Source organism: Boleophthalmus pectinirostris, unplaced genomic scaffold, assembly GCF_026225935.1.
Source record: "Boleophthalmus pectinirostris isolate CB_2022bp ecotype Guang Dong unplaced genomic scaffold, ASM2622593v1 HiC_scaffold_15, whole genome shotgun sequence".
Classification (NCBI taxonomy): Eukaryota; Metazoa; Chordata; class Actinopteri; order Gobiiformes; family Gobiidae; genus Boleophthalmus; species Boleophthalmus pectinirostris.
In genome coordinates this window covers 18,204,963-18,231,796 of record NW_026571070.1, presented here as the reverse complement: position 1 = coordinate 18,231,796, position 26,834 = coordinate 18,204,963, and the positions used below count along the sequence as shown (strand labels likewise).

Sequence of the window (26,834 nt, the reverse complement as noted above, 5' to 3'; positions counted from 1 at the left end):
AAAAACTATTGTTTTTGTTTAAAAGTGAAGTTTCTTGCAAATACACAGTCGCTTCTGCTGCAACCTGGTCCCGCGAGCAATTAGTTTTATCAAAGTGATAATGTTGTAACCCAATTATTTTCTTATTTGGCTCAAGATTAAAAATGTTAATGCCTCACTGCCAGCACAGCACCACAGTCACTGTCCACTGGCACACATAAGTGCTGATACTTAGACAGAGGGGTGGGACAAGAGAAGATAAAAAAATAAAGTTTCAGTTCACACATATTGTTGGCACAGGCATTCTATAGCACGGCCCCAGCCCTCAGCTCTCCTCTGTCCTCACATGCTTGGTTTCCTCATCTAATTGCTGCCATTCGTCAGTGTGTGCATGTGTGTGTGTGCGCACCAAGTGCTCCTGTACTTTGTATTTTGGGCTCCTTTCGAGATTCTGTCATTGCAAATTTACAAACAACTGCAGTGAAAAGAGAGAGAGTTATGGATAATCAGACGGACAGGTAAAAATGGAGGGAGGGAGCGGAGGAGAGCTGTCACAGTGCCATGGGGCATACTAAAGCTGTCAGAGAGGGAGCCTGCTGCTGGCTTGTACTCAGGCTTGCCAGCTGAAATTAGTCTCACATAATGTGCCTGAAAACAACAAACACTGACTATAGACAAACAATGGGATGTTTAAACGCCATAAAACACCAGGAAGTCCACAAAGACAGGGGCAATGTGGGGGGAATGAAAGTCTCTGGATTAGGGGGATAAAAGTGAGGTTACCAATGGCTCCTTACAACTTTGAAATTGTTGCATTATGCCATTTCGCTCCAGTGTTGCTTTATGCAGAAGAATATAATGCAATTAACTAAACTTCCCCAGTAAAATACAGTTTTTTTTCTACAAGCTGTGATCAGTTTGAATAAATGCATGGCCTTAGCCTCAGTGCAATGCCTAATAAACACAACATTCATAACCATTGATACTCAAATCATTGCTAGATGTACAACTCAATGCACCGTTTACACTGCTGTATGCGTGCCACATGACCTGCTGTAATACAACTTATAGCCATAGTTTACATTGAAAGTGCAGTCTATCCTGGTGGATTAACAGTGTTTGCATGGCTGATATCTGTTTATTGGTTGGATTATAAAACAAACATACCTTTTGAACAATAGAGCGGTACAGCTTTGACCCAGACCAGCCTCTAGTGGTTATTCTGATTTCAGTGTCATTATTTTTGTCAACACATATTTGAATTAGATGAGTGCATTTGAGGGGCGCACAGTCCAAAAAAGGTTGATTTGATTGATTAGAAGTTAACTCGAGTTATCTCCAAAATATCATATAAACAAATGAGGATGATTACAGCAGATTGAGCCGAGACAAAAATATGAAAATGCCACTGAAATTATGTTTATATGATTGTGTTCTTGATGAGAATCGTTATAGCATTTCTCCTCTTTAATATGTGTGTGGTGTGTGTGTGTCCAACATGATAATTTGTCAGTTTATGTTGTGGAGGGGGGCTAAACAGATAAGCAATCCACGGCTCAATCCTTCATCCTGCTCTGATTATAAATCAGCTGGAGCTCTCAGAAGCAATCAGCGAGAGCAATCTGCAGCCGCCTCCGACACCTTATCAATCAGAGGGGACCATCGCAGTGGCACACGCGCAAACAACAGGCCCACTGACATATTCATAGGACCCTGCACCCATCGTCACACACACACACCAACGCACCTGCTATTGTAATTTAACATCCACAGCCTTAAGCCCTTTTTATAACTTCCTCCTTTTTTGTCTCGAAACAGGATCCCAAAGTCGCTTCCAAAGAGTTTTCATCGAGGGAACTGCCTCACGGCCACAGCACGGTGCGAGACACATCACTCCTAATTACACTCTGATATTAATAACAGAGAAAAATATTAATCTTGGAGGTAAACACTAAGCCGCTTAAAGGAAAATTGCAAATAAATCAGATTATGCTATAGAAATATCCTCCGAATGGGCCGAGGGGGTAATGAGAAACCTGGGTCCTACTGCTTGCTCGCCCCCTCCCTCCCTCCTTTTCTAACTCTCTCACTCTAATTTCCGACTCTCAGTTCTCCTGCGGGATAAAAAAAAGGTGTGACTGCGTGTGTCGTGGACCACATCTGTGCATTGATAAAAGCACTGTTTCTTTACAACCACCACCTCTCCCTCTCTTTCCGTTTTTTTGCTTTGCTTTGCGATATTCATTTTTCACCTCCAATTTTATTTTTTCATCAGTCGGGGGGCGCCGCAGAGCAGATTCAATTAGGGTTCTGTGATTGGGCCGCTGGCATTCAACGGGGTCATGCAAAGGTTAAAGAATTCAGTGGCACAAACATGATTATGGCTCTGTAACATTTGATCAGAGGTACTGTTTGTCACTGCATAGCCAAAACCCTCTATTTCTTCAACCAGGACCACCGGAGTAGACTGGACGGGTCTACATCCTGGTTCGCCTAACTCGGCCACGCTATGGGAATTAGATATTGGAATAGTAAAAAGGGGGCATTTTACAATCTTCTCCACACAGCTAGAATGAACAAAGTAACTACTGTATCTGCTGGGGTTTGTATCAGAAGTAGTATAACGAGTCATTGAACAGAACTGCATGGATCAAAGATTTCCAAATGGAGGTTCAGAGCAAGTTGTGGGGAGGTTGGATATGTAAGGATTTAAACTACAGGGCACTGCATTTTCAGTTTTCAACTGTTTTTACATTTAAAAATATTTTTACGTGGCTGAATAAACTGGGTGGTCACAAATAAGTAAGACACTCCCCCTCCCTCTCAATATAAGTTACATTTAGCATTTCTAATTAACTTCCGTGAAACCATGAGCACCTAGATAATTACATTTTTCATATTGTACAAATTTTACATCATCATATTTTTCTCCAATTCTATATTTAGGGCTTGAGTTTATCCCAGCTCTTCTGAGTTTGCTCAACATAAGTTACATTTTACAGTTGTTTTTATTTACTGTGTGGACTGCATCCTCATGTACATGTATAGTATGTCGTTAAATATTAAATATAGTATATCTACAAACTAATAATAATAATAACTCAGCTTTGAGATTCAAGAGAAAAGGACCACTGGCTATAGTGTAGATCTGAAATTCAACAACAGATAAATAATTTAAACAGCTACTTCTGCTATTTCATTGTGAGTGTGTTCTTTTTACAATACAGATTTGGGTCTTTCTATCCCTTATAGTCCTTGTCTATTTCTCTGACACAAAGAGAGAACATGTTTGGAGAGTAGAGGAGTAATAAAGCCCACCCTTGCAGTGAAATTAAAGCTAGTAAATGACAGTGCATGCTGAGTACACACTAAATCATTTTTATACCCCGATGAAACAGCAAACATAATACCAGCGCTCTATGTGTATCCAATATCACCTGGAGACTATGAAAAGAGAGAGGGGAAAAAAACAACTAATCAAATATCATATTGGATGTGTGAGATGCATGTCAGAACAAGAGATTAATACTAAATATAGGAAATATAGTACAATAACACTGCAGCATCTTTTTATATTCAAAATGACCAGACAGAGGGCACATTATGAGATATTGGATTGATAAACAGGCCGAGATGCTGTTGTTCACTGAATATAATAGAACAATAACATTGCTCCTGGGTTAGCAAAGATTGCATTATGATTTTAATGTGTTTTACAGACACAGGCCCTTCACCGAGAGGAAATTATGTCGATAAATAAACAGCCCCACATTTTAAAACAAAGGGAATCATAGTCAATGAAAAACATGTGGAATGGAGAGTGATGTTTTCTTATTATGGAATATTGTACATGAACACGCATTCACAATCTGATGAGAGCAGAGGCACGGCACGGACAATTTCGTACAAACTGAATCATTTAAATCAGACATGTTTCATACTGCTCTTAATGTAATACTTTGTCAAAAATAACTTCTCGTCGACGATGAAATTATTTGGTTCCAATCTAAAAACTTTATTGCTGACCATTCTCATAAGTTTGTCATTTTTTCTACAGTACGAGTGTGTCTCCCCAGAACCCATTCCCATTTCGGAGGTTGATGCTTAAAAACATCTTGAACCAGAATGCACCTGTGAGCAGCTCCGCGTTGGCAGGGCATGTCAATCAGGGCATTTGGGGAAAACCCGTCAATCATTCCCTTCCCTCAATCAGCAGAAGCCAGAGCCGTCAGGAGCTTTCCTGTGCCACTATCTGCCACTCGAGGTGAGCACACCAGCGCGCCACCACCAGTCAATACAACTGTGTGGCACTCCCTCGCTGTGGCCTCATTTCTTGTGCAGCTCCAAAATATTTCCTCCTTCTCCAATTCTGATGGACCCACACAGGCTGAGTAATCCCAATTCTACACCCATGAAGTGTATTTACATGCCCCGCGCTGAGGCGAGCAAACAAGCTCATTTAAAAGTTCACATGCTAATGTGTGACATTTAATCCAAACTTTACACGGGAAAGGACATGCAACAATAGATTTTAATTCCTTTCTTGTCCGTGAATTTCAACATGATCCCTCCATATTTATGAGCTGAAAGGCAGGACACCTTAGAGGCGAGAGAGGCAGAACAGGGGAGCATGATGTTTCAATATTGTGATGGTTAGTGATATTTACGCTGCTCAGGTTTTGTTGATACACACAAATTGAGGCTTGATGTCTTTATTTGTCTTCTACAGCCCATCTTTTATGGGTCAGGGGAGGCTGAAGCTTTTCAATCGGTTTAGGATATTGGGCATAGAGCATGTTTAATTATTATTACTTCTCATACACAGAAAAACTTAAGGGCAAGGCCTTGAAATGTTGAAATGCTGAAACATTCATCAGTGTTTAGTATTCACCAAACTTAAATTGCATTTCTTGTTATTTTTCATCGATTCTGCTATAAACACAACCTGTCTTTGGTGCCAGTAGGACACAGAGACAATGCAGGTACAGATCTTTTGATTGTATGACCTTCGTGCATCCACTTTGTTGAGTTTTAAGTTGTAAAAAGAAGAGCAAATGAAAACAATCAATAATAGAGTTATGGAAATATCTGTTTTTCTTGTACCCATGTGAAAAGACATTCCTCCCTCAGCTGATACTCTTTGCCCTATCGCTCCATCCTGTACCCCTCCATCTAAAGAGAGGACATCAAGAGAACAGAGCTCAATATGACAGAAATCATCATAAACAAAACATTTATAAAACACCTAAAGCGTGTTGAAAGCAGGCGCACATGCAGGATCGACCAGGACAGGCCAGGGTTGAGCACACCCCATCTGATCTGTGGCCCGTTCATTCATTAGACCCATGCTCTCCCCTATTGATTTCAGCTTAAGTAATGAGAAAGCTTATCCAAAAATCTTTAGCATTTGGGCTCCAACTTAAGGGAATCGATGGGGCCATTTCCCATTTTGAACAGCACATACGCATGGGGTTTTATGTACGGTGAACGGGACAAATCCCGATGCTGATAAATCAATAGGCCTTTTTGTCGATGGACAGGCATGCTTGCCCACACACATACATGGACACACATGGTTGATAAATGGTATTTTTGAGGCAATTAAAGTGAGCTGTAAACATATGAAGGCCAATCAATTGGTCAGTGAGGTCTATTATCACGACTTTAACACTGATTTAGAAGGGCTTTAAGGAGCTGCTGCTTTAACTGTGGGACAGTCATTTATGTAGATCAGCAGTTAGGGACCCGCACTGGTCACTGTGCCTCACTGTTCACACTGCTACTACTTATACTGTACTAGTTCAAACATCTACAGTAGATGTTAGCAGGTCTCTAGGCTTTAAAATCCAGGGCATATTTTTATATTATTATACTGATACTCAACTGTATTTGACAATAGATATTTCACAATTCTGGAAAAAGTATGGTTTGTATTTTAAATTTAAAACAGGAGAAAACTGTAAACTGGACATTTTTATTTTAGTAGCCGAGACAAGCTTGTTAGGAGAAAAACGAATACATCAACACTGCCCACCCTCCACCCCCCGATGCTTCCACTTTGCTAAAGGTGAGACACATGTGTTAGCAGAGCTAACCTACAGACAACATTTCCCTCAGGTAATTGGTTCCACATTAATATTCATTTGATTTTGTATTTGCAGGCTATGACAAGCTGCAGTGCTTTGAAGCTGTGCGGCTAAATCCCAGTGTCCAGCAGGCAGTATAACCATATAAGCAGGCATACAGAGAGACATATTACATAGTACATTTTCCTGGGTTTTGAATACTACAGTACAGCCCGATGAAGCCCTGCTAAAAGCCCTCCTCTCCTCTGAGTGTGCCACTTTTGTCTTTGAATTCTCTTATTTGGACTTGTACAAAGTGACCTGCTTTTCAGGCTGGCTGATCGGGCGCGTGTGCGTGTGTGTTGCTGAGGCATGACATTTCAATTGTGTGTCCAATCAAATGGGCAGAGAGGCAGCTGGGGAGTGATGAGGGGTGCGGGGGTGTCTGAGGGCTGCTGACCAACCGTTGCCATGGTGAACCACTTCTGTAAAAACCACCAAGGTCACAACTGCTGACCTGCCGAGGTACAGGACTTCTGAACAGCACAAAGCCATGATATGAGAAGGCTGAATTTGCTGCTATTTCTGCACTTGCTCTCTATTATGTCTGCTTGTTAAATACTTTATCATATTAGTGCTTTATCTCCAGCTTTGAACCATTTGAAAATATTTTTGAGAAGTATTGCGATTACATTTGAGTCAGATTCAGTACACATTTTTCACATTTAAAGATATTTGGAAACACTGACATCTGAGAGAAAACAAATAATAACTGCAAAACCAATACAAGCATTTAAGAACATGTACGCAGAGCTCTAAACTAGAGGGTTAGCAGGTCAGACGAAAAATGAGTCCCAAAGTAGACAGGATTTTTGTTGTTTGTGAGGGACTATATATACATTTTATATACATCAGTTAATAATTGTAGCTTTTGCGATTTGATAGTTGTTACCATTGAATTTGCAGTCCTATTTAAATTAAGTGTAATAATATTCTTTATATTTCCTTTTTACACTTATAAGGTCGACTAATTGCACTATTATATGACCTGTGCTATGCTGAATTCATTATGTATAGGCTGCTGGCTGTAGAAAGTCATTACCATCGAGTTTGCCAACACCCAGCCATTGTGCTACTATGGGGTTAGGGGAGATGGTATGATAAAATATTGAGGCTGAGCAAGGCAGCTGCAGATGCTAGCTGTCATGTGTGAGCGAATGAATGTTATGACAAGCGTGTTTAAACATTCATGTGGGGAGGAAAGTTTAGGAGGGCTTTTCATTAACACCAATATGTCTTCGTCTCCCTGGCGCAGACACTGCCGGTGGAACCATGACAACAACACGGAGGAGAGGAATTAAAATCTCCAGAGAAAACGGACTCAGACAAATATATGGCATGCTGTGAATGAGTTATACAAATGTGCACGTGTCATACTGGTCAAATACACTATAGAGTCTTACCTGAGCTGGGTTATGCTAATGCTTTAAGAGTTATTAGATAAGATGATAAGTATATTTGGATACATATATTTGGGAGGATAAAATGTAGCAGCCATCACACTTACATAAAAGTAAAATGATTCCCCTTGGACCAAACAACGTAACATGTCTGCACTTTGTAATCTCTAGACAGTTGAAGACTACAGGAAACAAAGGGAGAGCGCAGTGTGTGTTAGAAGCAGAACACTGGCCAATTAGTTTACATAACCTTGACAAAACTAAATAGAGACTTTAATGGAGAGGGGGCTGAAATAACAGAGCAGTGGTAAGAAACAAATCACAATCTACACAGTTGTGAGTCTGCAAGTGCGTCTGTGATGAAAAGCACATGGCCTGAACATTGCAGCGGGATAGCGAGAGGAGTCTACATGCTATTACAGGGGCCAATACACATTTAAGCTTGCTTAAACTCGATCAAATGGAGTGCAAAATCAATAGCTGTAGTATGCTGATGATCTCATGAAGTCAAATTGAGGCTAAGAAGCAAAAGAGCATCAGGAATTCTTATCATAAGTGGCTTTGACTTGCAAAGTGTGTTTGCATAACATGAGCTTTAGTTAATGTTATAAATGGCTTTAAATGCTGCAAGGTGCATTAAAAATATGCAGACTCATCTGTTTTACTTACACCTTGATGCAACCATTTTGAATTAATCTAGTTTTCACTGGTCAAGCAATTCCATTTTGATATTCAAATTTGGTGTGCCTATGTCTAAGAGTGCAAGTGCACGCTTTTTCATACTGATCCAATCAGCCTTAAATGAGTTAATAAGCCAAGGACACAAAGGAGATGACTCAGCTGAGGGGAGCCTGTGCTAATATTAGCATCTCACCCCATTCAAGACCTAGCTGCACACATTAGCATCCAGCGCAGCCCCAGGATGTTAAACCTGCAGTTTAGGCCTCAGCTCTGAATCCCATTAGCACGTGGGCTATGTGTTATATCCAGAGCTGCTGTTGGTACTTTGCTTAAATGGCTTCATTAAAGTCTTTCACAGAACAAATGTGACATATACAGTAGAAAGAACTGGATACAGGGGTCATGAGTCACTGCTGGCCAATTACAGAGGAGACACAGCGCACTGTCTGCTGCATGCACTTTTATGAAATGTCATATACAGTCATTCAGACTCAATGTCATTTCAAAATCACAATTACGTTTGTGGTTTGATAATTAATTATGTAACAGAAAGTGAATGTATCAGATTAGTCATCAAAGCAAATCAAAAAGATCTGTTGAATTACACTGAATAATACACCAGTACCAAAGCATGCTAAACAGTTTACACTATCAAGCTACAACTGTTCACTCAATGTGCTCCCATCAGAGAACATAATGATATTCTGTGGGCCTCCTCAGCTCGCTGTTCGCAGCAAAGGAAACTGCGGCCAGTTTAAAGATGATCTACATCCGTTGCTCATTTTTCCGTTTGTCTTTTTCTTTGGTGTTTGCTCTGGTTTTCACTCGCTCGCTCCCTGGCTCCCTCACCGGGTCCCTGTGTCGCTCGCCCTCCCCTCCTGCCTCTCCCTCTCCAAACACTGTCTCTTCCACATGGCCCGGATAATGAGTGCCGGAGCTAAACGAGAGGAAACACGGCTCACTATTAGGAGGCTGCGCTGACTGAAGGTTTTAAATAAACGCACAGAACTTGAGGCCAAATCTATTTCCAAGGACATAAACTAATGGAACAGGCAGACATTCTCAGTACAAATACAACCTCTGTTTAAACTACCGTAATAGTTGTAAAAATATACATGCCCATGTCGATTTAACTAGGAGACAGGCGGCGAGAGGGTTCAAATACATGTAAATGTATATATCCCATTGCACAAGTAGAGGAGCGCTGTTGACACAGTTTCAATAGCACTTATTTTGAACAGTTGGAAAGCCTATTACTGTGTATTCAATAACAACAATAAGGACAAGGAAAACACAAATGCTCGTCTGTGTCAATGAAAACTAATTAGGCAAATGTATTCTCTTAAGTGTGTGTGATACGCTCTCAGGCACAAACCCACAGCTGAACACACACCGGCGTCTCTCTATGAGGTTAATTGGGTTATCTAGGCTGATTAGCATAACTAATTAGCCTCCTTGTTAAGGGATAAGTATTATTTATTCAATTAGTGCTCTGTGTGCATAGACAAAGCACTGCTTGTTTAGAGCGCTTTTATCATTGGCACGGGTTCAACATGAAAATGAGCCAGCGCTAAGTGTGCATGTGAGACCTGTGTGTGTTTCATCGTTTCCCCCTGTCTACACAAACATCAGGTGTCTGTTAAAACACGTCCTCAATCCTCTCAAATCGCTGCATATGCTTCCTAGGCACTTAAATCACTCATCATTATTAGAAAGCTGTTTTTAGCATAATTAGCATTGTTAACCAGATGAGCTAAGTCGAGTCCCGCTGTGGCAGTCACAGTAGTTGACACATGTCATTTCATTGAGTCTCACAGAGGCCTGGTCCCCATCAGGTGGCTCTGTGGCACATTTGCATGTTTTTATTGATTACTGACAGATAACATGGAGATGACAGGACACTGGGGTTGAACAAGAACAAAAAATCTCTAATATTGTGATTTGCTTAAAAGGTAAACAGACAGAGTCACTCAAGTGTTTTTATTCTTATTTTATGAAACAAGAGCCAGCTTATTCCCCTCATTTATTTCTTTCATGTTTGCATATGCAGACACTGCCTTTTGTTTGTGGCGCCTAACATGTAGTAAACACAAAAAAGGCAAATCACCAGCAGTCCTCTCATGCTTAGCTCACAAGTGCAAACTCACAAACACACTCCAGCTCTCACAAATAAGCAGGGAAGCAGAATGAAAGAGAGAAAGGGAGAGGGAGCGCTACATTTACTGAAATTAAACATTTTCTCATCAGCCCGAGGGTGCAGCAGGCCCACTAATGTATTATTCATCCCCACTTCACAAAGGAACATTAATCAATTATGAAGATATGAGGATCTTAAAGTATAGAGCAGAGACGAAGAGCGGCCTGTTCGTATTAATATGCGGCCGCAATCGTGCGCCCCCCTCCCCCGCCCCCTGCTCCTCAAATCAATATTTTGCAGATTAATTTGGAGCGGTTGTGGCGAGATGGCAGGATGGAGAGAGGAGAGGAGGTGGAGGAGAAGGGGGCGAGTGTCTGAGGTCTGAATTAAGGTGAAGTGTTTTGTTGTTTTTGTTTTTAACAAGTCTGGCAGAACAGGAACAAGATTTCGTTCTGTCCTGGTATGAGTAAACATATGTAGACAAAACTGTAGCATGTGGAAGAGTCAGTCAAAGAACTGCTGCTAAAATAGACATGTTTAAAACAATGGTTGGAAAAAATATGGCTCAGGACATCATTCACTGCCCAGAAAAAATATAATTTCAAAAACGTAATAGAGAGATTAAACCAAGCCACTACACATGTTCTGAAGTTCTGTATGAATTAATACTACTGACCTCTGTGCTCATCGTAGGTGTCCTTTTTATAAATCTGATTGTGCATCGTCCCCTCCTCTTTAAACTCTCTCTCAACTTTTCCCCATATTGACCTGCTCCCCTGTCTCCCTCCTCCCACTGTCCATCCTACTTCCTCTTCACTCCCTCCTATAGCTCCTTCACAACTGCACTAAATAATTTGAGCTACAATTAAAAATATTCAAGTGCATTATTTTCTAATCATCAACAGTAATTCACCTTTACCGCACAAAATACTAGTTTCACTTCAGCTAGAAAAGTGAACGCCTACCTGAGCGGTGGTTTGTGCCTCCTCTTGTTTTAGCACCTCCATATTGGCTCGCAGTTTAGTGATGCAGATGTCTTTCTCTGCGATCTCCTTTATGTTGTCTTCCTGGAGTTTCTGCAGACACGACAGCTGTGTCTGCAGGTACGCCAGGATCTCCCCATTCTCCAGCAGCACGGCTCTTCTCTGGGTAAAAGAAAAATACAAAACATATTACACATAGAAAGATCACATATGTAAAAATATATGTTTTTTGCTTCGTTCGTTAGTATTTTGTTGTATTCAAGACATGATTGAAGTTATAATTGGAGTTTTACACACATAATTGCTAGAAATTTGAGCTGCACCTTGTAATTATTTTAGAAGTCAACAAGTCAGTGATTATTTGTTTGATTAGTCAACTAAAATATAGTCTGAATAATTTTACATCTAAATCAGAAAATATGTATTAATTTTTATGCAATTTTGATTGAATAAGTTAGTGGTAACATCTCTTTCCCTTGCACACAGCATCTATTAGTTTGAGTGTTACACAGAATACAAGAATTAAATTAGCCATTAATTAATTCAGTTATTAATTAGTTATGATAAAGGTGATTAATAATTGCGACCCTGCTTAAAATTAGATATTCAAAAATACAGAGTTGGGCCTTCATGAGCCATATTTTTCAGATAAACTTCAGATTTGATGGTTAAAATGCAGCCAGTTACTCAGTCTCTCCACAAACTGCTTAAATGGAGACACATGTTGAATGAAGAAATATATCAACACTCCTCAAAAGTATGCTTTACTTAGTGTCATGTTCCTGGGAGACTCTGTAATCAGACAAACCACTAATTAGCACCAGTGCAAAAGAGTCAATCCAAAAGGGCATAAACAAACAGAATGCAGCCAACTCGTAAACAAGCAACAAGTCTGGCTTTACCACAGGCGCAGCCCAGTACATGTGTGTTTGTGAGTGTAAGTGTAAGCCACAGCAGATAGTAAAACAGCAGTCGGTATAATTTAGTGACACCCTATAAGGAGGTGTGGGAAGGCCATAAAAAGTCTCTTCTAATCCCGGACGGAGAGGCCATGTTTGTTACCCAGGGCCTGGAGATATGCTGGTAATTCATCACACACGCCTCAGCTTCCTGTTAAACCTGGCTGCACACGGAGCGCTCCTAGCACAGCTGCCAAACCAATATCGTAAAATAAGACTTCTCCACCTCAGAGACAACAATAACAAGCACGCCTCGCTTTAAAAGTTGTTTAAAATTGCAGGTGATCTGAGACTTAGGCTGAAATATTGTGCCAGAATGAACTTGAACAGGTTCACTTTTATAGAACTAAACTTCATAATTTGGGAAAGCTGCAGATTGAGTATTTTTCATTTAACTTTAGAAAGACTAAAAGAAAATTACCTTCTACTAAAGGCTGCCAATTTTAACAGGTGTGAGACTAAGTCAGCACTTATCTGAAATTAGTATATGCCGTACTTAAAACCAGGGAAATTAAGTCTATTACCATTTTACTTTGCTCTTCATTCTCTCTGAGTTTCTTCTCCAGATCACAGATGACCACGTCCTTGGTCTGCAATTGGGCTTCAAGGGCCTCTAGCGAAGTTGTAATTTCAGCCAAAGAAAACTCACTACACAGGACAGAAAACAGAAAATAGATTAACAGCCATAACATGTCAAATTGGCTCCTGATATTAATTCAAATGTGCACAACCCTTAAATCTGTTATCGAGTGTATCAAGATTGAAGTAGTAGTAAATGCAACTGTAGCATTAGGGGTCCTAAATTAAATTTTGCAATTTTTCTTTTACCTTACCTACCCTTACAAGATGTCAAAATATGATGTTATTTGATACATTTGAGGTTTTCTAATTCAAAACAAGAAAATAAATAAGCAAGAAGCATGCGGCGTGTGTAAAATGTAATATTTGATTCATGAAAAAAATCTCATTTAAACAGAGCAAAGAGATGCTGAGCCTGGTGAATTTTGTGCCTAGTGACAGGAGCAGGAGGAGATATGAGTTTGAGTGTGTGTGTCGGTGTATCATATATATTTGTGTGCATGTGTGTGTGTGTGCATCTGCGTGTGTTTCCCAGCGGTGAAAATACTCTGCCCAGACACCTTTCTGCGTCACCCATGACAGCTGTCACACACCCGAGATGGAAGATGGTGAAAAAAGAACACATTAAAAACTACACACACACACACACATCTCATATTTACCAGCCTCGCGAGATGAGTTACTCTGATGAAACTTTGCACAGATTAAAAATGTTAAAGTTACATTTGATCAAGCGTGTCTACACAACCAAGCAGCGAAGGAAAGGCAAGATTTGACAAAAGTGACATCTGACTGGATAGAGGGTTCTGAGTTAAATCTTCGAGCTGGAACGAGAAAAAACTACTTTGAAAGAAAGAAAGAATATACATAAAACTGGCTTTATAAGAGTAGGGACGTATGTGTAGTAGAGGCATTGTAAAGGCAGTTGATTTGTTGTGTGAGCATAGTGCTCTCACTGTACATTACATCTTTGCAGAGCAGTGATCTCAAAATAAACAAAACAATACAAAAACAATACATTCTGTGCAAATAAAATGTTTTTTTTGTTTTTTTTTTACTAAGGGTGTGTGAAAACTTGCAAAGGACAAAACATGTTAACTTTCTCTTTGCACTAAGGGCAAAAACATTGCCTGAATATTAGCTATTTCCAATCTTATTTTCCTGTCAGTTTGGGGAAGAAAATACTTGAATCAGCCAAAATTTGGAAGTAATTTTTAGAGACGTAATGGTCTAAAACGGGAACAGGTTGAAAATGGAAAGAGGTGTTGAATGAAAGGAACTGCAGCCAATTTCATCCCTATTTTCACCTGCACAGCGGGTAGTGGCTGTGTGTGTGTGTCAACATGCACACGGCTGCTTAAGCCCCACTAACTGTGATAAGAAATATCATTTTGTAATGACAAAGTATTCATTTCATTTGAAAAGTGCGACTGTGCACATAATAAAGCCAAATATTTGTGCATATCTCACAAAACAGAAAGGTTTTTGATCAATTTTCATTATTTATTTTCATATGTTTTAGCTTCTTTTAGAAAATGCATATTACAATGCACTACATCCGGATGTATATTATTATCTGCAGGTCAAAATGCAAATATATTCATGCCATGCCTGCGGTGAGCGGTAATGATTATGCATGTAACAAATGAGGCTATATATTTTACCCTATTGTAATGTACATGGCTGTAAACAAATGACAAAGTGTCAAGCCAACAGATGAACAGGGAATTCCTATTTAGAGCTATAAGTGCTGTTATGATTACTGTGTGGACAGAGATGGCAGGACGAACGTGACTGAAGTGTGTGTGCATAAGTGTGTGTGATATTAAAGCAGCCTCCCGATTTTTCAAGCTGTCACTCAGGCCTATTAGGCAAGGCTAACAAAATTAGTCATGAATATGCAGTAATAACATGCAAATTGCCACCCCTTTTCCCTGTCCCATAGATGTGTGCGCGTCTGCGTTTGCCCTTAGGGCTAGAGACATTGGCTCTGTAAACCTAATTCTTTCTACATCATTACAGCAAGCAGGCATAATTCATAAACATCCACGTGCCCTGGCATACATGCATACACAACACCCTGGTCTTAATTCTGCCCTTTTACATGCCAGGGCAAAGCTAATGCACTGCTCATTGTAGTCAACCATTTACACATGGAGAATAGACAGAGCTTCTAATGTCAAGTGTTTTCTCACAGAAGCGTGCGCGGGCACACACAACTGTGCAGTGTGCCTGCTGCCTCACGTCCCCAGGGTGATGTTTGACACAGCCTGGGTGCTGCCACAGCAATTAACCCCCTGTTAATGAGAAGAGCTCTGTCAAGCAGCCAGATGGCACCAGCTGGCACGCTGCCACATCCCCACCACACACACACAAACACACACGCACACACACATACACACACGCGCGCGTGTGCAGGTGCACTCCGTGTCACCCTGCTGTACGTCTAACTGTTGCTGCTTATCAGGGTCCACTCCCTCTCAGCTTGTGCCGTCATTGTCTTCCACTGGTTACTTTTCTTTCCCTCTCCTCCTTCTTTCTTTCTGTCTCCTCCTCTCTCCTTTCCCGCTCTCTTTCACCCTTTCTCTCTCTCCCCCTACCTCTCCTCTCATTCTCCCTCCCTCTCCTTCTGCCTCCCTCTCTTCCCTCCCCCCTCTCTTCCCCTCTGTCTCTCACTGTGGCAGCTGCTTATCCATGTGGCTGCACTGCAGATGTCACAGCGCTCAGGCTGTGAGAACAGCAGGAGGAAGCTCCGGTGTGAAGCACAAGTCTGAAGAGAGTGGAGTGTGTGACATCTGTGCATTTGACACAAGCTGCCACTAAATATGTACATATGAATGTATCATTGTGGAAAAGCTAATTCATAAAAAGGGTCTTGTTCTTGACATGACCTGAGTTCAGATAATTGTAAATGATGTTGTACTATGTAGAGTGTCTATGAGGCTGTGTTAGGTCTGATTGCCACTCTGGGTCCAGGGCACAGTCTGTCAGCTCAGTGCAAACTCGGGTGACAGCTCGACACAAACAGCTAGTGCAGGCACAAGCTAAACAACAATCTAACAGTAATGAACCCGCAGTCTACTTCTTATGTATCTTTGTGTTTCCAGAAAACTTTTTGAACTATGTCAAATACTCCAAGGGGCACTGCAGGACTGGAAAAGTTTCTACCTTTCCCAAATGAGAATGAGGATATTGTGTCAAAGCTTCTTTTCCCTATAACTAACTTTAAGCATTTGAGTGCTTTTGGCAACAGCGCTCACGCTAACTCAAGCGTAAAAAACTCTGCAGGAGATTACACTCGCAGAAAAGAATTAAAAAATTGGAGGGAGATGGAAAATACAAAAGTGACATCCGCTCACACATCAATACATCAATAGATCAATGTGTATGTGTGTTTTGTGAGGCATTCGAATGGAAATATTTAAATAAATGTGCGGAAAAACAAAAAGTGAGGAATGGGGAAGTAGATGAAAGCGGTTTAGTGTGTACACAGACACACTCACACCTGGCTGAGTGATGCTACCCTGGAGGCTGGCTTCAATCTGATGTTTTTAATGTTGACGCTGGTGGCAACAAACAACACACACTCACCCAGCGTTTCAACCTGTCATCTGCCTCCTCCTGATTTACCCATTTCATTTACCTCCTCTTACTTTGTATTATACATGCACAGCCATTTAAAGAGCTCCAGGTGCAATGTTAAATCTATGTGTTTGTGACAGTCAGTGCCCTAACCGAGGATCCATCATGCCCTCCTGCATGCGGTGCAATATGAGTGAAGAGGAAGAGGAAGAGGAAGGCTGCCTCACAGTACACAGGCTGTACCACACTGAGCCAAAGCAGGCCATTTCAGCCTGGCTGCTTGGTTTAATTGCACCACAAGCTGTCAAACCACTGTCTGGTTAGTTCACACCAGATCTGGATGCCCTCTTGCTGTTCAGGAAAACAATAAAAAATATTGACTGAGTGATAAAGTCCCTTTGTTTTGGATTGCTTTTTGACATAGCACAGGAAGATTAGACAGTTTCAAGTAGTTTTCTAACATTGTTATAGTTAAATTCTTCAGTTTTTGCTTGAATATTATTTTAAGGTCAAATTAATTATTATTTTTAATAATAAAAATAACTGTAATAACTGTTAATTTCAGGGGTTTGTGGTGGCCACTGTTATCAGTTCTACCCTATAATATATCTGTTTAACTGTGAAACGTGACTCTTGCACAGTGGGGAGCACCAAAAACACTGGTGACTGTATGTTTTAAATTCATGTGCAAAGTTATGAATAGTTAGTCTATTAAAAAGCACTGGATATGTATAATTAATTATTGCAATAAGTAACATGACTTTATAATAAGATAACTTTTCTCCCAAAACCACCCAAGATTTTTGTAAGAAATTTTCATATCAAACTGGTATGAGTCCAGGTGTCTCAGTGTCATTGTAAAAATGTAAAATACATTTATATGCATGATATTATAGATTCAGAACATGATAGTTTCAATGATTTTTCCAAAAAGTATATGTTAAAATTAAAACTATTTTTTTCCCCTACAAAATCCATCAACTAAAAACAGAACAAGTCTTGAGGGGCTGGAGCGGTGCACGGTGGGAGATATCATATAAGAATTAGCATATTGCCAAAGGGACAGTGGTGTTGCAGCGGCTCCCTGAGGACCTCCACTTCCCTGAGGAGAGAGGAGTCCCTGAGGCCAGCTCTGTTACCTCTGCCTGCACCCGCCAACACCCGCCAGCACCCGCCTGCCGTGCGCCGAGGTGTGTGGTCCACCCAGGAACTTATTAGAATGCAACTTATTAGTTCATTGGTTAATAGTGCAGAGTAAACTTTTGACAAGACATTTATCACAAGAAGCATGTACCATATTTAAATACATTACCAGTGAGCGCAGTGTGCTGTGGGGCCAACATGCTCACACAGAGACACAGCCTTGAGCTCCTCCGCAGAGACCTACGGGCGATACAAGAGACATGTTACAATATCGTTAGTGGTTTTAATTAGAGATCTCTGAAGGCAGTAATTATCACGTATTATTTTTAAGTGCATGTTTTTAGTCCGGCTCATATGAGCTTTGACAAGATGCTAACCGCGCAAAAATCCTTGTTAATTAGTTAAATTTTTCACCTTTTCTGGCTGTGAACTTGACAATGCATCATGGGAAAACGCAAGAATAAATTAATTGTTTTTAATCACAGATCTAAAAAGTAAAATGTGTTAATTATCACACATGATTTAATTTTTTGCCCAGTTGATTTGAGGTTTGAAAGGATGCTAACAGGAAAAGGTGAGAAATACTTATTAATTGCTAACAAATCTGCACATTTTGGCCCAGGAAAACATCATAATGCATCATGGAAAAATTGAAGCATAAATGAAAAAGCACACAACAACTTAAGTGACTATTCCGGTCAATGTTTGTCTGATTTCCAATGACAGGATCAAGTACGCATAAATAAACCCAATTCAGATCAGGGAGAACAAGACTAACAAGATCAAATGGCCTACAAAGAAGAAGTAAAATTTGAAATGTGATTATGGTAATAATGCGATAGTTAGGCTTTCATCTAAAGACATATTTGATGTAACAGTAGCACAGGAAGTCATTGGCTTTGAAAGGAACACTTTGATACACAGAAACACAACACTTGTTCAGTTCAATTTATGATTCCTATTAAAGGCAGACTTAAATAACCCCTATTAGGCTACATCAACAATCATAGGCAGTCAGTAAGCATTATTTGGTTGAAAATAAGCATAATTTGGATATTATGAGTTGAAGCATACTTGTGGTGTATTATGAAACTGGGGACAATGTAGACAATCAACAATAGTAAAAGTTGCACAATCAATACATGGTCAATACATAAAACCCTACTGCTGGCATTAGTCAGAGCTTAAGAAGAAAATAAAATTCTTCAGTGGACCTCACACTGACTGATTATAGATGTGATTGAAAAAAAATAATAATTAAACATGTCTTTAAAAAAAATATTTATCCAATTATTTATGGGAAACGAGTGCATACAAATCTCTTAAAAATAGTAATGCTTGGGGTACACAAAGCCCATTGAGTGCCAGTATAGCTGCAATGTTTAAAAGAGAGGAGAGAAAGGGCAGCAGGTCTGGTGAAATATGGGTCACTCTATCGTCGTGGCGACAGGGGTCACTCAGGGAAACGGAAATCGATGGTGACAGCGATGACTCACCGGTCAGCGTTTGTGGGACTTTACAACTGCAGGACGGGGTCTGGGTCTAAACTAACCGGATTTGTAATGTAAACTCCATCTGTTTATTTGTGTAATGATAGGGAATTAAAATGCCATATACATAAACTGGCCTTGAAACTGTACGCATTTAAAATGTGCACTTAAAATTATTTACAATGATGGCTATAAGTTTGAAAAAATCTGTTAATAAAATGTAATTGGCATTTTTATGTAAGTAAATGAATGTTACTGGCTCAGTACAAAGCAATTTATTTCGAGCTTTTTCAAATTCAGATGATTTCTTGTTAATAATAAATCTGTAAAAATTGTATAAATAAAAACAATAGTCTTTTTACTGTAGACCTATATAACAGAACATGTGATCACAGTCTAAAGTCGTTGTCATTTGAGCTATAGAAAGCTGCTATTATCCATACACCATATACAAACCTGCACCATTTTCTCCCCCCATCATGAAATATTGATATTCCAAAGCAGCCTGCCTGTGACAATGGGGAGACCTGGCACACAGCGGGGTCAGCGGCTAATATAGGTAGATTTGTGTGTGTGTGCGTGTGGCAATAGAAAATATGTGTGTCTTTGCATGCGTGCCTTCTATACCCTTGGGTTAGCAGGAGTTACGACCTGCTTACATTATTAAGGTGAGTAGTAGGCAATGTTATGTATGCCTAAACAGCCAGTCAATTCATTACAGATGCAATCCCCTAAGTACACGACTCTGTGCACGGCTTCCTCTCCTTCCTCTGCCCCCTCTGAACTGTAAAGCGGACAAAATATTGGTGTGATGTCGGGGCGCTTTAGATAAATCACAAACAAGAACAAATTAATAATACAAAATAAAACAACATTAGCTGATTAAGTATGTATGGCAGAGTGGCAGATGTAATTTACAGGCAGCTGAGGTTCGGTGTCCGGAATAAGGTCTCATTATGGACCCCGATGTGTGTGCGTGTGTGCGTGTGTGTGTGACTTCATCCTGTTAGTAATCTGTCAGCACTAGTCTTAGCATTATGAAAAAGGCCCACAATCTAAGGTAATATGCTCCGTGGACGTTATGACCATGGTAACTCATTTGTTAGAGGGAAAAGGGACACAAATATATGCATGTGTTTTTAGATGAGAGAGATGCAATAACGCTACTATGAGTGGTGCGGAAAGTCTGCTATTAACCTAATGGTCAAAAACACAAGTGGAGGAGGAGTGGCAAAAGAGCAGATTACACAAACATTGCATCATATCAGATACTTTTCATACTAATAAGGACTAGTTTTGAGACAAACAGAAAAATATGCAATATTTGTGAGAAATATTTAGACGAAAACATAATTAACTTGATAAAAGTGGAATATTATTATGTGCACATCTTCTAAAATAACTCTAAAATAAGAAAGAATTTACAATATTACAAAGTGGATAGTTACCAAAAACATATACTTTTGTTTATTGTCTATTGCTAAAGTTATGGAAGTAAACGCTAGGCAACAATCATGTTTTCTTATTATAAGAAAAGATAAAATGTTAATATTGCATGCGTGTTTTATTTTATCTTGGTTTATAAAAACAACTGGTGATTATTCTCATCACAAATTAGGAAAGTTTGAGATAACTTTTAGGTCAAGCTAATGAGCATGTTGGGCATATCTTGAGCTCCTTCATTAAAATCAAGAGCAATTGCTGTAGTTACACTCAAGTATTTACATTGATGATTAGATAAACTTCCTCCTTCCTGTCCCTCCGTTGTAGTGCACATATCAGACGCATGCAGTCATCAGTTGGAGTACTTAGAGTCCAATCCTGGTGCTGATATATTAACAAAGGTTTACAAGGGCACTGTGCTACATATGTAAGTTTGGCCTTATGGCTGACCTTACAATGCACTTAGTATCCTGTACAGGGAGTAATGCAACAGCCACTCCTACAAGCCATTTATTCCAGCTAACGACCGTCAAGCACTCATAAATCAGCATTAGGAACCTCTTTCGCCCTCTCGCTCTCATTTAGTTCCCCTTTCTCTGGCTCCTGGCTTGTCTCTAGTATTCATTTTACCCCTCCCATTACGTTTTTGTCCCCTTGTCTAATAGCTTAAATTTAACACTTTTAAACAAATTCAGAATGTCTGCACTCTACTACAAAAACATCCAATGTTGTATCTCAATGTTGTATCTGCAAATCAATGACAAAACATTAACATTAAGCCTGCACTATATCAGAACTGAACCGGGTCTGGGGACTTTATGTTTAGCCTGAGACTAAACCAGCAATAACCTAGTTCTCAAACAACAGTTTCTGCTTAAAGAGTTTTTTTTTCCAAGTTTCAAACCAGGTCTAAACCCGAAACGAACTGAGGCTGGATTAGGGCTAAACAAACCAACAAGCAGGTTTAAGCGTAATTCAAAAGTCAGCCTTTAGCCATTTAATTAAAGGGTTTAATGGTGATTTTATGTTGACAGTTTTACCCCCTTTAAAAGAAATAAAACATTATTTTAGTATTTCTTTTTACAAATAGTGACATAATTAGCCTTCCTGTATCCCAATCCCTTTTCTGTAGACCCTAGCTTCCTGTTAATGCACTCCCCTCCCGCCCAGCGTGCTCTGACGCTGGGAATATTCCTTTCCCTGCTGATAGAGACAGCATTTCTGAAATGTGTAACCCAGTATTGGCACCTCTATTGATTTTAATTAAGCTAATTAGTTCATTATTCCAAGGATCAAACGGGGGCATCCATTACCGCATGGCGAGAGACTGTGAGGTTGGGAGGGGGGTCTGAGTTGGGTGGGGGCACTGGAGTTAATATGGTAATGAAGACGATCAATTATCACTCACAGCAAAGTCATTAACAACAGCATTAGCATAGTCAACCATCGCAACCTCCTGACCTCTCTGGCTCGCACTCACTGGCTCCTCACACTCCCTCCAAGCAGCTGTTACACAAGTCTATGTCTATGAGCGTCGCATCGGCTAGAACAACACAAAAGGTCACGCACTTAGAAGACTGTTTTAATGTGGACCTGAAGGAAATGTCCTGCTTTATTGACTGGAGTTACTATGCTGCATGGAAGATTGGGGCTCTTTTACATTCCATTATATAGACAGATGTAATCCTGTTTAAAGAATAATGTTTCATTAAATTCACACTAGAAATCTTCCCCTTTCCCTCTTCCATAGGCTTGTCACAACGAATTACTATATCTACTTATTGTTCAATGATGGAACAATCATTTTTGGGGTCAGTATTTATTGTATGGAATTTTCTTAGTATTAGTGGGGAACTTTTATTTTTCATGTTATATGACTAGACTTGAGCTGTAGGGTTGAATAAATAACTTATTTGACTCATTATAGATACAAACTAACTACTAAAGTCTTGCATTCTCCTGTTTAATTATTGCAGTTGGTGTTTTTAACCATATAATAAAGAATATTTTGGAGGGGGATAATTCTAGTTCAGGATAATTGTGTTGGAGGCATAAATTAGTTTTATTATTGTGACAAAGTGGGTCTTTGTCCCATTAACATTCATTCAATTAATTTCTCATTTCTCCATATACAACTAAACAGTTTGTCCTTACAGCCCTTTTTTTATTTTTTTTATTTTTTTTGGGGGGGGTTGTTAAATTATCACTCAACACATTGTTAATTTAAATGTACTTCATTTGTTAATTTATTTAACTTACCTGTATCTCCACATGGTCGTAATGAAGCGGGGGCATGTGCCACAGTGGCCATTTTTAAAGTCCCTGGGGGAAGTCGTGGGCTGTACCATGTGGAGGGGAGAACTGGTTTCCTTTGTATTTATTTGTTTGTGTATTTAGTTGATGTATTTTAGTGTTTAGTTTATTTTAAGCATGGTTTAAAGTGAGTTAGGCCCTTTGTAAACCTCTAGCTTTAGATATAGGTACTTAAAAGTACCTGTATAACTGTGGCCTGCAAGGAAGTTGTGTTGCTGAAGCTGTGTGTGTTGTCAGTTACGGGAGAGACGTCTGTGTAGTTAGGTGCACATGGTTGTTGCATTGTATTTAATTTATGGTACTCATTTTCGTTTTATTTGTTTGAACAGTTTATTTGTGATTACAATATTTTATATTAACAAAATAAATCTGCCTTCTACTATGACCACATCAGGCCAGTTTACCCACAATTATTGTTTGTTTTCTTCAACAATATCGCACTTCAAAATGTGTAATTGTGACAGGCCTACTCTTCCATTGCCTAGGGTCAAAGCTCACAGGAATGCATACCGGTTTGTGCCTTACATTACTGAATAGTTTAATGTGCATATATGTGCGTGTTACTATTTAAGTGATCCTTCTCTGTGGTTTATTGCATCCAAAAATACATTCTTGCATTCATTGCTGGACCAGCTGTGTTAGCAGTTACTAGGCCTATGATGACCTTTTCGTGTTTTCTTAGCTGCACATAAGAGAATACGATCTCAGCGTTGAGATTTTAAAGGAGGGGTCACTAAAAAAACACAATTTCTGATACTGATAATGAGATATATTCCCCAAAATTATGAACTGAATTTGTATGTAACAGCTATACAGAAATATATGGAAATCCTCCCACATTGTGAATGACAAATAAACTGGCTAATTGCAGCAGTCCATAGAACGCTTTGAATTTCATTATATTATGGTCACAAAACCAACTCTGTAGTGCCCATTACCCCTGAACCCTATTGTGCATCAACAGGGCCATAGACTACGATTCAATCAGACGTTAGCCAAGCTCCTATTACCAAGCTCATTGCATCGTTTACATGGTGGAACGACCCATAAGTAGTCCTAAATGCTCTTCATTTGATTGGATTTTACATTATGGACATCAGAGCAGAAATACACAGTTGTCCCCTGACTACCCTAATAGACTGTGGAGTGGAGCAGGGCATTTGTTTAAGTATTTGTTTACCAATTTGGACGCAGAAAACACTCAAAGTAACTTCAACAGACAGTGAGTTGGCGTGGGAAAACAGTGAAGCCCAGTCAATCACACCATCTATTTTCAAATTTTTCAATATTTTCTATATTATACCACTTGTTGTTTATAAAATTCCCATAGTTGTATACACTATTTAATAACAAGCAAACAGACAAAAGTATAGACTCCAAGGTAAAATGTTCACAGTAAATAAAATACTGATTGCTGGCATGTACAGTTGTGTTACTTAATGCTGAACTGTATAGAAATACAGTAACAGGAACTCAGTGCTCTCATACCTGTACCAGCTCGTATATGAAGCTTCTACCACTGCTCCTGATGAAAATTTAATTGACTGAAGTTCAAAGTGGCAGCTCTGAATGTTGAGAAATGCACATCTTTATATTGCTATGACCCTTTTGCACATAAAGCCAGCCCTCTGACCTTGTCTATAAAAGCAGATAAGTACTATGATGTACAATGGAGCGTAATTACTTTTCTGTGTGCAGACCCCACTCAGTGTGTGTGGTGACAGAAGTATGGCCATAACCACAGGGACAATACTAAGGTCACTACATCAAGTGTCCCCCCTCTCACTGAATAAGAAAGAAATTACTTTTCAAAGTAAATTGTGTTTGAGTTTGATGTGACCTCCTTTGTTTACGGTCCTTCTTGATCATCCTTTCATATAACTGCCTAAGACTTTTTTTTTGTTTACAAGAATTTTCTTAGCTCACTCATGTTCACTAATTCACATTAAGTAGGCCTTGAACTTGGATTAAAATTTTCAAACTATTTTCAGAACAAAGAGGCCTTTTTGTCTATGGAGTTCTTTTAGAATAATTACTCTTAAATTATAGAAATTCTAAAATTAATTGGAAAATTGCTTCTTTCATATCATTTAATATTAACAGAATTGTGCCTTTTAAATAAACTGAATCAATTAACTACATAAGGCCGGTGCAGTCTAAAGCTACTACACATATACAGTACATCCCCACAGACTTAAACTTATCGAAAGATGAAGAAATATATATATTCATAAACTCTGGACTTACTTTAGAAGAGGACAAATGCACTCTCACTCCAGACTTGGAAAAAGTTTCTTTTTGTAAATCTTCAATGGCCTGGATGAGGACTTGGTTCTGTTCAGTGAGGTCTTTCACATAACACTGAAGCACATCCTCTTTCATCTATAAAAAGAAAAAAGCAAGACATAATTCATCAATTTGTGCTAATTACCCCACAAAAGTTAACAAATATAATTGGGTCAATTAAAGCAGACTTAAAAATGTCAAATTTATAAAATGTGTTGTCTCATCCAAGTTAAAGTTGTGGTAATACATTTTAAAACTGCCAATGTCTCTATAGGGCAGGCTAAGCAGTGATGGACTGTTCACATCAGCCTGTAAGACTTAGAAGCTCCTTGGTTCTAACAATAACCTTGTTAAGACCAAACAAGGCTGAGGCCGGCAAACCAAACCCATCTCTGAAACCTTGTTACCTGCTCTGATGCACAGGCCGCCTCACACACGCTCCATTGTGTAACTAAATGATGCCTCATGACAATCCTGATGATTAGAAACCTCTCCTTTTCTAAATATGAGTGTGGATCTGTGTTCCTGAGCGCTACCGCTGGGATGGAAACATAATGCAATTTGCCACCTGTTACAAGTGCTGCGGCTTTATGAAAGCACCCCTCTGCTTCCTCCTGTCATTTATCTGACAGGACAGAGGTCATCTCTGATGGCCAAGGCACACTGAACAGGATGCTCTTTGAATTTTGGGCCAGATCATAACCTAATGGATAGACAAATCTACACATGTCAAGAGTCCTGGTTTGATTTTAGCAATAATATTACAACAAAGGGCAGATAGGCAATAGGTTTATGTCCATTGAAACAGTAGTAGGCCTATACTATTAAACCATTTTCTTATTGTCTTCTTTTGGGATTTTTCATGTATCCTTTCAATTGTGTCAAGAAACCGTGTCACCCTTCAGAAGAGTTGTATTATATTGTTTTTGAAACACTCTATGTAGTGAAAAAGTTTGTTTAATGCCAAAGGAATCTATCAGCAAATCATGTTCTTTATTTCTTTGCTACTTTCTGGTTGACGGAGAGCCTTGTGTTTGGTTACATGAAAATGAATGAAGAAATGGGGTGTCCATTATAATTTAGTATCAGGTTCATAATGGTAGCGGTGGGATTCGAACCCACGCCCCCATAGAGACTGAAACCTAAATCCAGCGCCTTAGACCGCTCGGCCACGCTACCTGGGACACGTGATATGACGTCACATACCTGTTGTAGTTCCTCTCCCGTCATTTTTGCTGGACTTTTGTTAATATACTCCAGTCTCTGCTCGTGAAGACTTTTAAAGTCATTTAAAAGACTTTTAATATGGTCTGCCACATTGTCACTTAATGTGGAGCACATATTTAGCGTAATATCTTTGTTATTTGCTAGCCACGTCTTTCAGCAATTCCGCTCTGCTCGTGTCATCTGCTCTGCTTTGACTAGCATACATGCCACACGTGTAAAGTTACTGCAGGTCCTATCATCCCACATTTAGATTAGAAAAGGTGTCCAACAAAATCAATGATTAGCAAAAATAACGCATATAAACGTGTATATCTGCAGGAGTACGTGTATTAGCGTCCCTTACACCATCTTGGTCGCTATGTTCGGTTACTACAACATTACAACGTGATTTAAGAGCTATTGATAGGAAAAAAAGGCAACTTTCCCCTGCTGTTTACCGCTGTGGTGCAGCTTCTGAATTTGATTGGCTTGCTGTGGTCACATGGAATGACGATGTTTGACGTCGAT

The 26,834-nt window shown here is 39.5% G+C and overlaps 1 protein-coding gene and 1 non-coding gene across 2 annotated transcripts in view; both read right to left on the bottom strand.

The window, feature by feature from the left end:
• Nucleotides 1-26,656, bottom strand: part of LOC110160863 (myosin-11-like) — an 84,905-nt gene extending 58,249 nt beyond the window's left edge. The window contains exons 1-5 of the mRNA XM_055151263.1: nucleotides 26,307-26,656; nucleotides 25,062-25,196; nucleotides 17,738-17,808; nucleotides 12,789-12,912; nucleotides 11,288-11,467 (exon numbers count right to left, since the gene is read on the bottom strand). Of these exons, the coding sequence (XP_055007238.1) occupies nucleotides 11,288-11,467; nucleotides 12,789-12,912; nucleotides 17,738-17,808; nucleotides 25,062-25,196; nucleotides 26,307-26,441 (645 nt within the window). The 5' untranslated portion in view covers nucleotides 26,442-26,656. The remainder of the gene's footprint in view (nucleotides 1-11,287; nucleotides 11,468-12,788; nucleotides 12,913-17,737; nucleotides 17,809-25,061; nucleotides 25,197-26,306) is intronic.
• Nucleotides 26,198-26,279, bottom strand: trnal-uag (transfer RNA leucine (anticodon UAG)). Its single transcript has one exon. It is a non-coding gene; the product is annotated as a tRNA-Leu (tRNA).
• Nucleotides 26,657-26,834: the final 178 nt, after the last annotated feature.